This window comes from Delphinus delphis, chromosome 11 (genome assembly GCF_949987515.2).
Source record: "Delphinus delphis chromosome 11, mDelDel1.2, whole genome shotgun sequence".
Lineage (NCBI taxonomy): Eukaryota > Metazoa > Chordata > Mammalia > Artiodactyla > Delphinidae > Delphinus > Delphinus delphis.
In genome coordinates, this window is record NC_082693.1 from 92969081 (window position 1) to 92982549 (window position 13469).

General features: G+C 52.2%; 1 protein-coding gene across 1 annotated transcript; it reads left to right on the forward strand.

Annotated features, from left to right (window-relative positions):
- Positions 1-244: 244 nt before the first annotated feature.
- Positions 245-12243, forward strand: LOC132434086 (DNA dC->dU-editing enzyme APOBEC-3B-like). Its single transcript, XM_060025679.1, has 8 exons — positions 245-363; positions 1676-1832; positions 3740-4010; positions 4236-4350; positions 9739-9895; positions 10598-10865; positions 11149-11264; positions 11964-12243. The coding sequence occupies exons 1-8, from the start codon at positions 284-286 to the stop codon at positions 12051-12053; spliced, it is 1254 nt and encodes a 417-aa protein (XP_059881662.1). The 5' UTR covers positions 245-283; the 3' UTR covers positions 12054-12243.
- Positions 12244-13469: the final 1226 nt, after the last annotated feature.

The window sequence follows — 13469 nt, forward strand, 5'->3', positions numbered from 1 at the left end:
CAGGGTCTGTCCCATCCCCCTCTCTCTGGCATCTTTACTTTCTCTTTCCCTTTGCAATAACCTCGGGTCCTGCTGCACAGAGGGGTCCGGCTGCATCAGAGACCGACCTCTGCCAAGAGGGAGGGCCCAGGAGAAGGTGGGTCGGAGCCTAAGGAAGCCAACCACCCCAGGGCCCTCCCACCCCTGGTGCCAAAGCAGGAAGGAGGTGGAGCCTCGGCTGAGACGGCCTGGGAGGTCGCTCTCAGATAAGGGGGTTTTCTACACAAGAGCCCTGGGAGAGGAAATGGAGCCCCAGCACCCGAGACAAAGGGCAGGGATGGGACTAGCCAGCGAAGGAGGCTGCAGCCAGAGGCCCCGGATCAGGTACCGCTGCTGCCTGCTCTGTCCCGCTGGACCCCATCTCCAGCCCTCGCTAGGGCTGCGCCTCTGTCCTTGGCCTGCTTTCCCCCCCCCCGCAGTCCCTGCAGTCCCAGCCTTGTTCCTTTCCCTCTCTGGGCTCCTTCTCTGCAGGGCCCACTCCCATCTGGGGTCTTTGCCCTGTTCTGGGGGTGCCCCCACTATTGTTTCTGAGCTGGCCCCTCCCAAACCTCCACCCAGCTCTGAGGGTCCTCGTGGCCCAGCTCTCAGTCTGAAAGTCTGTCGGGCTAGGCCATCCCCTCCCTGCCCGTGCGGGGCTGCACCCTCTATTGGTCGGAAGTATCTGTGCTCTGTTAACGCTTAGAATTTGGCGAAAGGATGATTGACGCAGCTGGTGACTTTTTTTAAAGCACTCTGATCAGTTTTCTATAGTATTTACACCATCGTAAACACAGTGTGAGAAGAGTTCTCTGAGGCAAGAAGATAAATCATCTCTTCCAAGGATATCTCAACTCTGAGCAGGAAAATAAATGCACACTGTTCACAAACACCCTAGGTGACCACGCTTCACGTTTATAACTGTACCGCTAACAGCTCTAATGGAACTGGAGGAAAGATCAGGAGAAAAGCTCCTATTTTAAAATTAAGTAGGAAAGAAAGCCACACCCAAGACTTCACACAGCTGCAAGGTCACATAATGGAAGAGCTGGAAATGGCCTGGCCTGGTCAGGGCACCCAGCTCTATCACTTACAGCTCTGTGACTTAGGCAGGCTACTTGTCCCCCTCTGCATCCCCGCTTCCTCCTCTATAAAATGGGCATGGCTGCCGCAGCATTTGAGTTCAGATACAGAAAGCACTTGTAACCATAGCCCAAGCCTGTGAATTTAGGTGTTAATCCGACATTAAAACACAAAACAAACATGCGCAAGTGAAAAGTCAGGAAGGAATTGAACTGAAATGTTAAAGCCTCTGATTTTGGAGTGGAGAGGTTTTCGTTACTCTTTTTTATTTTTCTAATGATTTGGGGGATGGGTGGGCAGGAAAACCGGAGTGGAGGTGGCGGGATGTGCTATTGGAAATAGCAGAGCCAGGGCCCCTGTGGGAGAACATCACCCATCCCTGCTGTCCCAGCACCCTCTCCTCTCCCTCTCCCCGAGCCTTCCTGCCTGGAAAGGTGCAGGAAATTCTCAAGGCCCAGGCGGGTTGCTGGGAGGCCCAGCGCCTGGGGCGTCCAGGGGGCTACGCTCTGGAGGGACCAGCCGGGAGTAACTCCAGGGAGCGCTCTCTGCATTTTCCCTTTTCTCTCTTTTGCCCCAGACACCCAGTGGAGCGGTTAGATCGCCAAACCTTCTCCTTCCACTTTCGCAACCTGAGATTTGCCAGTGGGCGGAACTGCACCTACCTCTGCTACCAGGTGGAAAGACTGAAGCACTGCTCACCTGACTTCTCCGACTGGGGGGTCTTTCAAAACTGGGTATGAGCCCCAGGACACTCTCATCGCAGGCGGGAGCTAAGTGTTGACCCAGAAAAGAGGCGCAGCCGAGAGACACAAAAGCATTTATCTGGTGCCTTAGAATTGCAATGCGGGGAGCACAGGTTCAGGTGCAGCCTGCGCTGTGTCCCGCCACAGGGAAAAATGCCGGGACGGAGGCGGGGGCGGGCATTGGCAAATTGCGGAAGGTTTAGGATGCTTGCACAAGTTGTTTTCCCAATATTATGATTGGGAGATATAATTACAATTGCAATTCATTGGTTTTCAGAGTATATTATGTCAGATACTAGGAAAATCCCTTTTGCAGTGTGTCCAGTTTTTAATCAAGAATGCGGATATGGGGACTTCCCCGGTGGTCCAGTGGTTAAGACTGGGTGCTCCCAATGCAGGGGGCGCTGGGAACTAAGATCCCGCATTTCGCCCGCACCCAGCCCCCACCCACCCAATAAAAAAGAATGCGGATATAGCAGTGACAGGCTCTGTCCTATGCCCTTGCCCAGTGTAATAGTTCAAATCTGGTGCCTGTTTCAAAAATGGGATGAAATTTTAGCCCCCAAATGGTGTCCCTCACGTCAGAGGTGTTACACAGGCTCACATACGCCAGTAGAGGATGTGGAAAAAATGGTAATAAGTCCAACGCCTTTTGGGGGTTCTCAGTGGCGGATGCATCTTCCCACACATTTTCTTAAGTCCTGGAACCGGAGACGCGATGGCGGTTGACTTAATCCCACAAAGCCTTGTTTAGCGAGTCTGCTGGTGGTGGGTCTCTGAGTTTGTCATCGGGCTTGGCGAAATGTCCCCCCACCCGCCTGCCCTCCTCCACCCAGAAGGCAGGCTTTTCAGAACCTGTGTGCGGAAGGGGCGGGGAGGGGGTGTGCACTGTAACGGTATTATCCCATCAAAACCTAATCTGAGTCACAGGTGTCATCTCACTCTTTCTACTACCCAGTGTTCAAAAAGTTAAGAGAAACTGATGAAATTAATATTGACACTGTGTTAGACAACACAGTCATCCCTAGATATGGGGATGGGGAGGTTGGTTCCAGGACCCCCACGAACACCAAAATCTGAAGATGCTAAACCCCTCATGTAAGATGGCATCGCATTTGTATAGAACCTACCCACATCCTCCCATAGACTTTAGATCATCTCTAGTTTACTTATAATACCTGATACAATGTAAATGCTATGTAAATAGTTGTAAATACAATGTGGATGTTATGTAAGTAGTTGCCAGCCTGGCAAATTCAAGTTTTGCGTTTTGGAACTTTCTGGAATTTTTTTTTTTCCTGAATAATTTCAATAGGTTGAATCTGCAGATGAGCAACTCTCATATACAGAGGACTGACTGTATACCTAATCTATTATTTCAATTAGATGTATTTTCTAATATATAACTAATATAAAACTTCTTCATGAGACAGTTTACATTCTTTTCTCTTCATACGAAGTCACTGAAATGAACTGTGTATTTTTACACTTGCCACACACCTCCCTTCAGACGAGCCGCACCTCACGTGCTCTGTAGACATGTGTGGCTGGTGTTTCTGCCGACGGACAGGGCAGCTCTGTGGGCCTCCCAGCAGACAGCACCTAGGGACCAAGCCTGGACCCCACAGGGCCTGGACCAAAGCAGGCACTCAGGTTACTTGTAGAATGAATGAATGGGAAGATGGATGTTAGAATGAATGGGTGAGTCGATGAATGAGGGAAGTCGATGACTAAAGAAGAAAAGAAGGGAGGGGAGAGATGGAAAGAAGGGATAACTCATGAACAACCTGCCCCTGGGATGCCCACCCCCCTTACCCCTCCTCCCCAGCTCCCTAGCCCAGCCTCACTGCCTGCTCTGGCGGCCAAAAACGCCCCCTTTCCGCCTCCATCTCTCCCAGGTCTATGCTTGCCATGTGGAACTCTGCTTCCTCTCTTGGTTTCGCGCTAAGAAGCTGTCCTCTCACGAGCAGTACCGCATCACCTGGTTCTTATCCTGGAGCCCCTGCTTGTCATGTGCAGAGCAGGTGGTTGCGTTCCTGAAGGAGAACAGGAACGTGAGGCTGAGCATCTTCGCCGCCCGCCTCTACTACTTCTGGAATCCAGATTACCAGCACGGGCTGCGCATACTGCGCCACCAGAGGGCCTGGGTGCGCATCATGTCCTTCCGAGGTGAGAGCAGAGGGGGCTGGGGGCTGGAGGGCGGGGCGGTGGGAGGGATGGGGGCGGACCTAGAAGACCCGCCCGGGAGGGTGAGCGGGCGGAGAACCTGGGAAACGCGGCAGGACTGAGGGCACACGGCAGGGAGGGGGCAGGAGGGGGCAGGGCACAGGATGGTCAGCCGAGAAAGGCCTCCCAGGGCCCGGACCTGATGGCTTTCTCTCCTCTTTATCTCAGACTTTAAATACTGTTGGAAAAACTTTGTGTACAATCAGGGAATGCCCTTCAAGCCTTGGAAGAAACTGCGTAAAAATTATCAGTTCCTGGTGGCAAAGCTTCATGAAATTCTCGGGTGAGGGCTTCCTTAGCCTTCCTCCCCCCACCTCCTCCTTATCTCCGAATACCTTCCACCTCCCTTCTCAGCCTCCTCTCCTCCCTGGCCCCAGAGGGCCACTGCCCTTGGGCTGCCCCTGCCCTCCCTCAGCTCCTCTCTCCTTTCTTCCCCCAGCGTCTCCCCCTACGCCCCCGTGAGATCTCCCTCTCCCCCAGCGAGGGAGCCCCACCTCCTCCCATCTCACACATTGACCAAACCTTGTTATTAAACTGAACATAAATGGGCATGAATATGTATAAGTGTGAAAATGAGATTTGAGAAACATCCTTGAAGACAGACTTGACTTATCAGAGAACGAGGCTCCTTGATGGGAATGATGGCATTCATTTGCTAGGATATCCGCAACGAAACGCCACAGACTGGGTGACTTAACAACAGGTGTTTACTTTCTCACGGATATGGAGGCTAGAAGTCCAAGATCAAGGAGTCGGTAGGTTGGGCTTCTCCTGCACCCTTCCTCCTGGGCTGCAGACAGCTGCCTTCTCGCTCTATCCTCAGATGGTCTTTCTTCTGTGCATGACCCCTGGGGAGCCCCTGGTGTCCCTCTGTGTGTCCCAATTTCCTCTTCTCATAAGGACATCAGTCAGATTGGACTAAGGGTCACCCTAAGAGCTTCCTCTAACACAGTCACCTCTTTAAAGGCCCTATCTCAAGTATAGTCACGTTCTGAGAAACTGGAGGTTGGGATTTCAGCATATGGATTTGCAGGGACACGGTTCAGCCCATACGATGGCCAAAGGCTTTTTTGAGCTGAGCAGGTGCAGTGAGAGCAGGATCCTTGTCCTGTGTGTCTCTCTCTGGGTTATGCCCCCTTGACCCTGACTCCTCTGCTTCCATTCCAGACCTCGGTGTCCCTAGAACCCCACCGCCACCCCACCTTCACTTTGTCATCATCACACTCTGTCCTCACTCTGCTCATCCCTCATCCCATTCCCAGATTGCTGCCAGAGACGAAGCTCTGGGGGTGGTGACGGAGAATGAGCAAAAGGAAGAAAAAAGAATGGTTATGTTTACATTTAAATACGTTTTTAGAAAAAAAAAAGTAGCATTGGGGATGTGAGGATTGAGATTATTAGAGCTTTTTCAAAAAGCGGAATAGAAAGTGGAAGGACTGCCAAGAGTCAGGTCAGAGGCCACAGCTCAGTTGCTCGAGGTAGATCAGGAAGCGAGCGTCTGGCCCTTTGTCCACAGAGCCAGCTGCCACGTGAACGCACCGGGGAGGAACTCAGTGGAGGTTCCAGAAAGGGTGGCCGGGATTGTGGCAGGGCCAAAAGGGAGTAAGAGCCTGGTGAGGTGGGATTCTGGGCAGGCAGATGCAGAGGAAGGAACAGCAAGGGGGAAGCTGTTGGTTTGGAATCTGTCCTTAAAGTCCTCGTGGAGAAGGTCTGGGGTCCCACTGATCTTGGCCGTCTGGGTGGGAATTGTCAGTGGCAGCAGACACCTGTCCCTTTATTCTCCCTTCCTGTTTGCACTGCTGCCTGGAGGTCTTGGGCAGAATCCAGGGTGTCTCTGGTTGCTTCGGCTCTTCTGCCTTGATGCTCTCCCTGTCGGTGTTTCCTTCAAGGAGGGAGGCACAGAGGGACATGGTTGGGGATGGCGTACCTCCTGCTTGTCTCGGGCATTAAAACGGGCCCCAGTGGCCAGCTTAAAATGTCCCTCTCCTGGCACACCTGCATTTTGGTCCATCTCAGGTAGCTCACAGGAATCTCCAAGCTGGGGCTGTAGGATTGCTGTCATTAGGGAAAGGCCAGCAAAGGGTTTCAACCTTCTTGTCCATCTTTCCTGCCTCTCAGGCCAGGGGTGACTTAGCTCTCTGAGTTTGACCAACACTTCAGTGTACAAATCTGATCACTCTTTGGATTTCCCTGGTGGTCCAGTGGTTAAGACTCCATGCTTCCAGTACAGGGGGCACAGGTTCAATCCCCGGTTGGGCAAGCTCTGCGTGCCACGTGCTGTGGCAAAAAAAAAAAAAAAAATCTGGTCACTCTTCCCAGAAGGATCCAGCTCATTCTAGAATCTTTTGTTGGCTGTGGCCCTGGGCATTAGGACAGATGGGGGTGAAGGGGACACCATTCCTGTGGATCCTCTAACCTCCTGCCCAAGCTCTTGTTACCCCCGAGGCCGTACCAGGGCCTGTGGGGCAGAAGGTGGTGTGTGCAGGGCGGGCAGCGGGGAGCAGTGGGATGACAAGCTGGGAAAAGTTAATTTGGGAATCACATTTGTGTGCAGTTTGGACTGGAGGTGGCCATGACTGCTCTAAGACCTCCTCACTAGGTTTCAACTTTCCCCAGAGCTGTTTTCTCATCTGGAGGTCTTGGTGGCCACGTGACAAAGTAAGCAGATAGCTTACCCCTTCTCTTGTGCTCCCTCCCCCACTCCTTTTCATGGAACAATGGGGAAGCAAGGGGAGGGAACCAGGCTAGGCTTCCTGGACAGCTTTCCAGTTCTGCCATTTATTTGCTGTGTGACCTCAAGAGAGTGTCTTAACCTCTCTGTGCTGGGACCACATCTAAAATGTCAGGATAATGCTCCTCCCCACTTGATGCTACTGGGGAGCTGGGGGTAGCAGACGGTGCACAGGATCTGCTCAGCACAGGGCTGGAGATGAAGATCTGTAGTACTGACCCCCAGCCCTCATTTTCCATCCTACCCAGAGTCTTGTCAGGGTACTGAATAAAAGCTAAGTGCCAAGTAGGAGTAGGATGGAGAGGGCTCCCGCCTACCCCTCCCCCAGTGGGGGCAGGCCTTTGTCCTGCTCTCTTCCGCCAGGGTCTGTCCCATCCCCCTCTCTCTGGCATCTTTACTTTCTCTTTCCCTTTGCAATAACCTCGGGTCCTGCTGCACAGAGGGGTCCGGCTGCATCAGAGACCGACCTCTGCCAAGAGAGAGGGCCCAGGAGAAGGTGGGTCGGAGCCTAAGGAAGCAAACCACCCCAGGGCCCTCCCACCCCTGGTGCCAAAGCAGGAAGGAGGTGGAGCCTCGGCTGAGACGGCCTGGGAGGTCGCTCTCACATAGGGGGCTGTCCTAAAAAAGGGGTCCTGGGAGAGGAAATCGAGGCAGAGTGCCTATGACAAAGGGCTGGGCTTGGACAAGCCTTCCTAGGCCAGGAGACTGCATCTGGACTCCTGGGATCAGGTAAGTCCAGAGCCCAGGAGGAGGAAAGAGGATGGGTCTGAGAGACAAAAACCACCCTGGGCCTCCCACCCCGGCTTACCCAGACAGGAAGGGCATCTGCCGCTCCGAGAGCTGTAGGGGAACGCTCTCAGATAAGGGACTTTCACAAGGCCAAGCGCAGCCTTGTGACAGCCAGGTGGGACCAGAGATCCCAGTGCCCAGGGCAAGCTGGGACATGTCTGCCGAGGAGGCTGGAGCCCGGCTGCAGGGGCCAGGTGGGGCTGCTGGTCCTCCTCGCTGCCTCGGGCTCCGCGCCCAGCCCTGGGTTCTCTCCCTCTCTGGCTCCTTCTCTTGCCTTAGGCCTCCCAGCCCTACCTCTGCCACAGCCTGTCTCTCTGTGTCCCTGGCCATATCCCAGAGGCATGGCCACTGGGTCTTCCTAAAGCTCTCCGTGCACCCTCAGTCCTAGACTTTAGGTTCAAGGATGAGCGAAACAACGTTTGGAGTCAGCTATAAAAGCGTTTTTGTAAATTTTATGTTAAAGGTACAATTTTGCAGAGAATATTCTCATTTCTCCTCTGTGGAGGGAAAACTCTCCAAGACAAGAAGATAACTCGTTTCCCGTGAAGACACTACCAAGTATAAAAAATTCAATTGGTCTTTAAGTACTTCTTACAAGTTGTTTCTATCGTACCTACAGTTTTAGCTATTCAAGGGCAAGGTGCAACATTTGTGCTATGAAGATAAGTCCTCTTGTCTCAGATGTGAAATATCTCAGCCTTGAGTGTCTGGCTTTCCCCAGGACTGGGGAGTTTCTCAGAACATGGGAACTTCAGGGCTAAAATCAGGAAGACTCCGGGCAGACGGGGCAGTGGTTGTCTCAGGTGTGCTATGAATGGGGTTTCCCTTCTAATCCTTACCCTGAGGGCGGCCAGTTGCCCTCATGGGGAGTATGAACTTCAGGCGAGGTCATTGGCCAGTAATCGAAGGCCACAGTCCAGAGATGGTCTCTTCAGCAATCGTTACCCAAATCCATCTAAAGTTTTACTAATTAACACAAGGGACGTCAGAGATAGGTTTCCACTGATGAAGTTTGTGGCTTTGTTAATTAGCATAACATATCGGAAATGGTTTTTCGTTGGTGGAACTGGTGGTGTTTCAGTGAGTTGGCTGGAAATATGGCGAGACTCCTCTGGCCTTGCAGGAACAAAGTATTGTGTCCCGTGGTCTGGGCCGTGAGGGCACTCTTGGCTTGATTCCTGTGTCCAGATGCCAATTCTGAGGCTCTGAGGTCATCTGAGTCTGACTCGGTGGTCAACCAAGTGACATCACCTTGGGTGGAGTGTCCAGGAGGGCAATGGGCTGGGGCCGTGAAGCTCCCAAGCTCGTTCAGACTGGCATCTGCTTGGGCATGGGTGTCCGCGTGCAGTGCGGCGCCGGCCAGAGGGAGCCTTCATGCGCCTCTCTGGGGCCCGGCAGGAAGGCCCCTGGTTACATCCACCTACTGCTGTCCGTGCAGAGCCAACAGCACTTATTGAAAAGAACCTGGTGGTTCTGCATCCCCACATGGGCTGGGCCACTTTGCAGTATAACATTAAATGAAAAAGAAAGCAAGATACAAAATGGAATACTCTATAGAGTACAGTCATAATTAGGGGGAGAAAAAGCTAGGTGAGCCCTTCGGCCAAAAGGCTCTGTCACAACACTACCTTGGTGACAACAGTTTTTCCTGTTCACATGCCTCTGTGCTCTTTGTACAGTCAAAATTATGATACACACACCTCGGCCAAGAGCACAGTGTTAAAGGAAGTTCTTTAACTTCCATCCCCCTCCCCACTCCCCAAAGAGAAGGGTCCTGACGTTAGGTACGGGGTTGAGGTGCTTGTGGGACCTTAACAGAGGGGTCTGGGGCTCAAGACAAAGATGTGAGAGACGAGGAAGGACATGCCGTGTCCAATTCTCGGGGTGGGGGCACCCCCACTCAGCCCAGGAGTCCTGCCTGCAGTGGCCTCTAGCATGGGCTGGAGGGGTGGTGATGTGTGAGGGGGGAGAGCTCGCCCTCTTCCCTCTCCCTCCCAGTACTCCTGGCCAACAGAGAAGGAAGAGACCCTCCCTTACCTCCCCTTAGGGGCCTAGGTGAGCCCAAGGAACTGGGTTCAGAATGTGACAGAGCCTTGGGTGACACCAGAAAACACTCTCTGCATCTTTGGTTTTCTCCTTCCTGTTGCACAGAAACACAATGAATCTGCTAAAAGCAAATATATTCAGACAACAGTTTGGCAACCAGCCCCGGGTCCCACAGCCCTGCTACCGGAGGAAGACCTATTTGTGCTACCAACTGAAGCAGCTCGATGGCTTCACGCTTGACAAAGGCTGCTTCCAAAACAAGGTGCCACGCGGGTTCCCTGGGCACAGCAAGCAGGGGCAACCGCACCAGGCAGGGGAGCAGAATCTGAGTGACCCCGCTTCCCTGCAGCTCTCCACATTCTTTCCCATCCGCGGGCCACCACACAAGCCCTTCCCGCCAGCAGAATGTACCTCCTAACCCCTCTTTGAGAAGTTGATGTTTCCTCACCCTCCAGAGCTCAGCTCAGTCACCACTCCGGGGAAGCCAAGCGCTCTTCCAAGGACTGAGCACCTAACCTCACCTACAAGATCTCCATCACACTTCTGCCTTTCTGCCATCTTCCTATCTGTCCCGTCCCCTCTCCCTCCCTCCCTGACCTCCCTGGTACCCTCAGGTTCAAACGTCTCCAGACAACCTCCTGGACATGTCCAAAAGCCAGGTCACAGAGTATTCAGGACTGCCCTGGAGGTGTCTGTTACAACCCGTCTCCTCTGGGCACTGGGACCCTGATCTGATTCCAATGAAGTTACAGGTGCTTGGGGAGTGTGGAATTAATGGATGAGTGAGTGAGTGAAGGAATGAATAATTGAAGGAAAGAAGGAGGTTCTTTCCTTGTGCTATAGGCAGTTCACATACTGGAAAGTTCACAGGACAGAGGCCCTCGTCCCGAGCTTCACCCTCGGTGTGCGACCTCTGGCCTCTGCCTTCTAACCAACCCTTCCGTCTCTCTGAGAACCTCTCCAGAAACAGCGACATGCAGAAATTCGCTTTATTGACAAGATCACCTCGCTGAATCTCGACCCAAACCAGCGCTACAAAATCATCTGCTATGTCACGTGGAGCCCTTGCCCTGCCTGTGCCGGGGAACTGGTTGATTTCATCAACGGTCAGGACAACCTGAGCCTGCAGATCTTTGCCTCCCGCCTGTACTTCCACTGGATCAAGGTGTTTCAGAGGGGGCTGCAGCAGCTACAGGCAGCCCAGGTCTCAGTGGCTGTCATGACCCGCTCAGGTAGGAAGAGAGACAGAGCTGTCGGTGGACGGGAGGATCTGCAGTTCCAAGAGCGAAAGCCACTGAGTGGGAGTGGGGGAGAGGGGAGGCTGGACAGGAAGGATGGCGGCCCAGCTGAGACCCAAGGTGTGATACCACCTGAAGGGGAAATTCCAGGGACAGACTAATTCCAGGGAGAGGAAGAGAAGGAAGGGGAAAGGAAGGAGGGACGGTGGCCCTGCTGGTGCAAGCTTGCTGCTCCCCTGCCCTTGGGGCCTGACTCAGTTTCCCTCTCTCGTCTCAGAGTTTGAAGACTGCTGGGAAGAATTTGTGGATAACCAGGGGATGCCCTTCGAGTCCTGGGATAAGCTGGAGCAATACAGTGAGAGCATAAGCCGTCGGCTCCAGAGGATCCTGTCGGTGAGAAGCTCTCCCCGCTGCAGGCCCCTGGCCTCTCCACACCCCGCCGACCCCCTTCCCAGCTTCAGCCCCACTTCTGTCTGTCAATCCTCTCCTTGCTCTCTCCCCACTGCCCCCCACTGCTTTCTCTTTTCTCATGACACCCCCTTTAGGTCCCCTCTTCCAGGGGCTCCCAGTTCCTTCCTTCTCTCTCTCTTCATAGACTTTTTTTAAAATACATTTTATTTTACTTATTTATTTTTGGCTGCGTTGGGTCTTTGTTGCTGCGCGCGGGCTTTCTCTAGTTGTGGCGAGCAGGGGCTACTCTTTGTTGCGGTGCGCGGGCTTCTCATTGCGGTGGCTTCTCTTGTTGCGGAGCACGGGCTCTCGGCGCGCGGGCTCAGTAGTTGTGGCTCACAGGCTCTAGAGCGCAGGCTCAGTAGTTGTGGCGCACGGGCTTAGTTGCTCCATGGCATGTGGGATCGTCCCGGACCAGGGCTCACACCCGTGTCCCCTGCATTGGCAGGAGGATTCTCAACCTCTGCACCATCAGGGAAGCCCCTCTTCATAGACTCTTGTTAGCTTTCTGTTTCTCTTAAGGCATCCCTGGCCTGCCTTGATCCAGTTCTTTTCTTGTCCCGGCATTTTCAGCCTCGCCTCTGTTCCCCTTCCTCCCTCAGTTTCCTGCCAACCGAAGCTTTCTCATTTCTCTCTCAATAGCCCTCGAATTGGAATAATTTAGAGGATTCCTTCAGAGACTTGAGACTTGGATCCCCATCCCCTTCGTCGTTAAGAAGTGACTCAAGATGACAGGTCCTGGGGCATCTCACTGCTTCATAAACTGCTGGCTCTTAGGAGCAAGGAGCAAGCCCCACGGTCACCCCTGACCCTCGCCCAAGTCCAGAGACCTTTCTTTCCTCTTTCATTCTTCTTTTTTCCTTTCTTTTCTAAGTGGGTAAATATTTTTATAATTGAAAAAATAAAGATAATTTGAAAGTCTGTAAAACTTGGGTTACTTTCTGAAAGGAGAATCAGGTTTTTCCTTCATAAAAAGATGAGTATAAAGAACTTTCATACTACAGCACTAAGGAAAAATTTACTTGAGAATTCCTAGTATAGGGACATCCCTGGTGGCGCAGTGGTTAAAAATCCACCTGCCAATGCAGGCGACACGGGTTCAAGCCCTGGTCCGGGAAGGTCCCACATGCCGCGGAGCAACTAAGCCCGTGCGCCACAACTACTGAGCCTGTGCTCTAGAGCCCGTGAGCCACAACTACTGAGCCTGCGTGCCATAACTAATGAAGCCCACACACCTTGAGTCTGTGCCCTGCAATAAGAGAAGCCACTTCAGTGAGAAGCCACTGCAATGAGAAGCCCGCACACCACAACGAAGAGTAGCCCCCACTCGCCACAACCAGAGAAAGCCCGCATGCAGCGACTACTAAAGCCCACGTGCCTAGAGCCCGTGCTCTGCAGCAAGAGAAGCCACCAAAATGAGAAGCACGCGCGCTGCAACAAACAGTATCCCCTGCTGGCGGCAACTAGAGAAAGCCTGCGCACAACGAAGACCCAACACAACCAGAAATACATTAAAAAATTTTATAAAAAAATAAAATAAAATAAAAATGGGCAAAAAAACTGAATAGACATTTTTCCGAAGAGGAAATGCAGATGGCCAACAGGCACATGAAAAGATGCTCAACATCGCTAATCATCAGGGAAATGAAAATCAAAACCACAATGAGATATCACCTCACACCTATCAGAATGGCTAGTATCAAAAAACACAAATAACAAACGTTAGCGATGGTGTGGAGAAAAGGGAACCCTTCTACCCTGTTGGTGGGAATGTAAATTGGTGCAGCCACTGTGGAAAAGAGCACGGAAGTTTCCCAAGAAACTAAAAATAGAACTATCATATGACCCAACAATACCACTCCTGGGTATATATCTGGAAAAAAACAAGAACACTAATTTGAAAAGATACATGCATTCCAATGTTCATAGTAGTGTTATTTACAATTGCCAAGATATGGAAGCGACCTAAGTGTCCATCAACAGATGAATGGATAAAGAAGATGTGGTACATATATACAAAGGAATATTACTCAGCCCTAAAAAGGAACAAAATTTTGTCTTTTGCAGCAACATGGATGGACTTAGAGGACATTATGCTAAGTGAAATAAGTGAGACAAAACAAATACTGTATGATATCACTTATATGT

Bases quoted from the DNA above. Each gene is read 5' to 3' on its own strand.
- LOC132434086 (XM_060025679.1), top strand. From the start codon at position 284: ATGGAGCCCCAGCACCCGAGACAAAGGGCAGGGATGGGACTAGCCAGC. The intron at 4,351-9,738 runs GTGAGGGCTTCC...CCTGTTGCACAG, and splicing joins AAGCTTCATGAAATTCTCGG to AAACACAATGAATCTGCTAA. The intron at 9,896-10,597 runs GTGCCACGCGGG...GAACCTCTCCAG, and splicing joins AAGGCTGCTTCCAAAACAAG to AAACAGCGACATGCAGAAAT.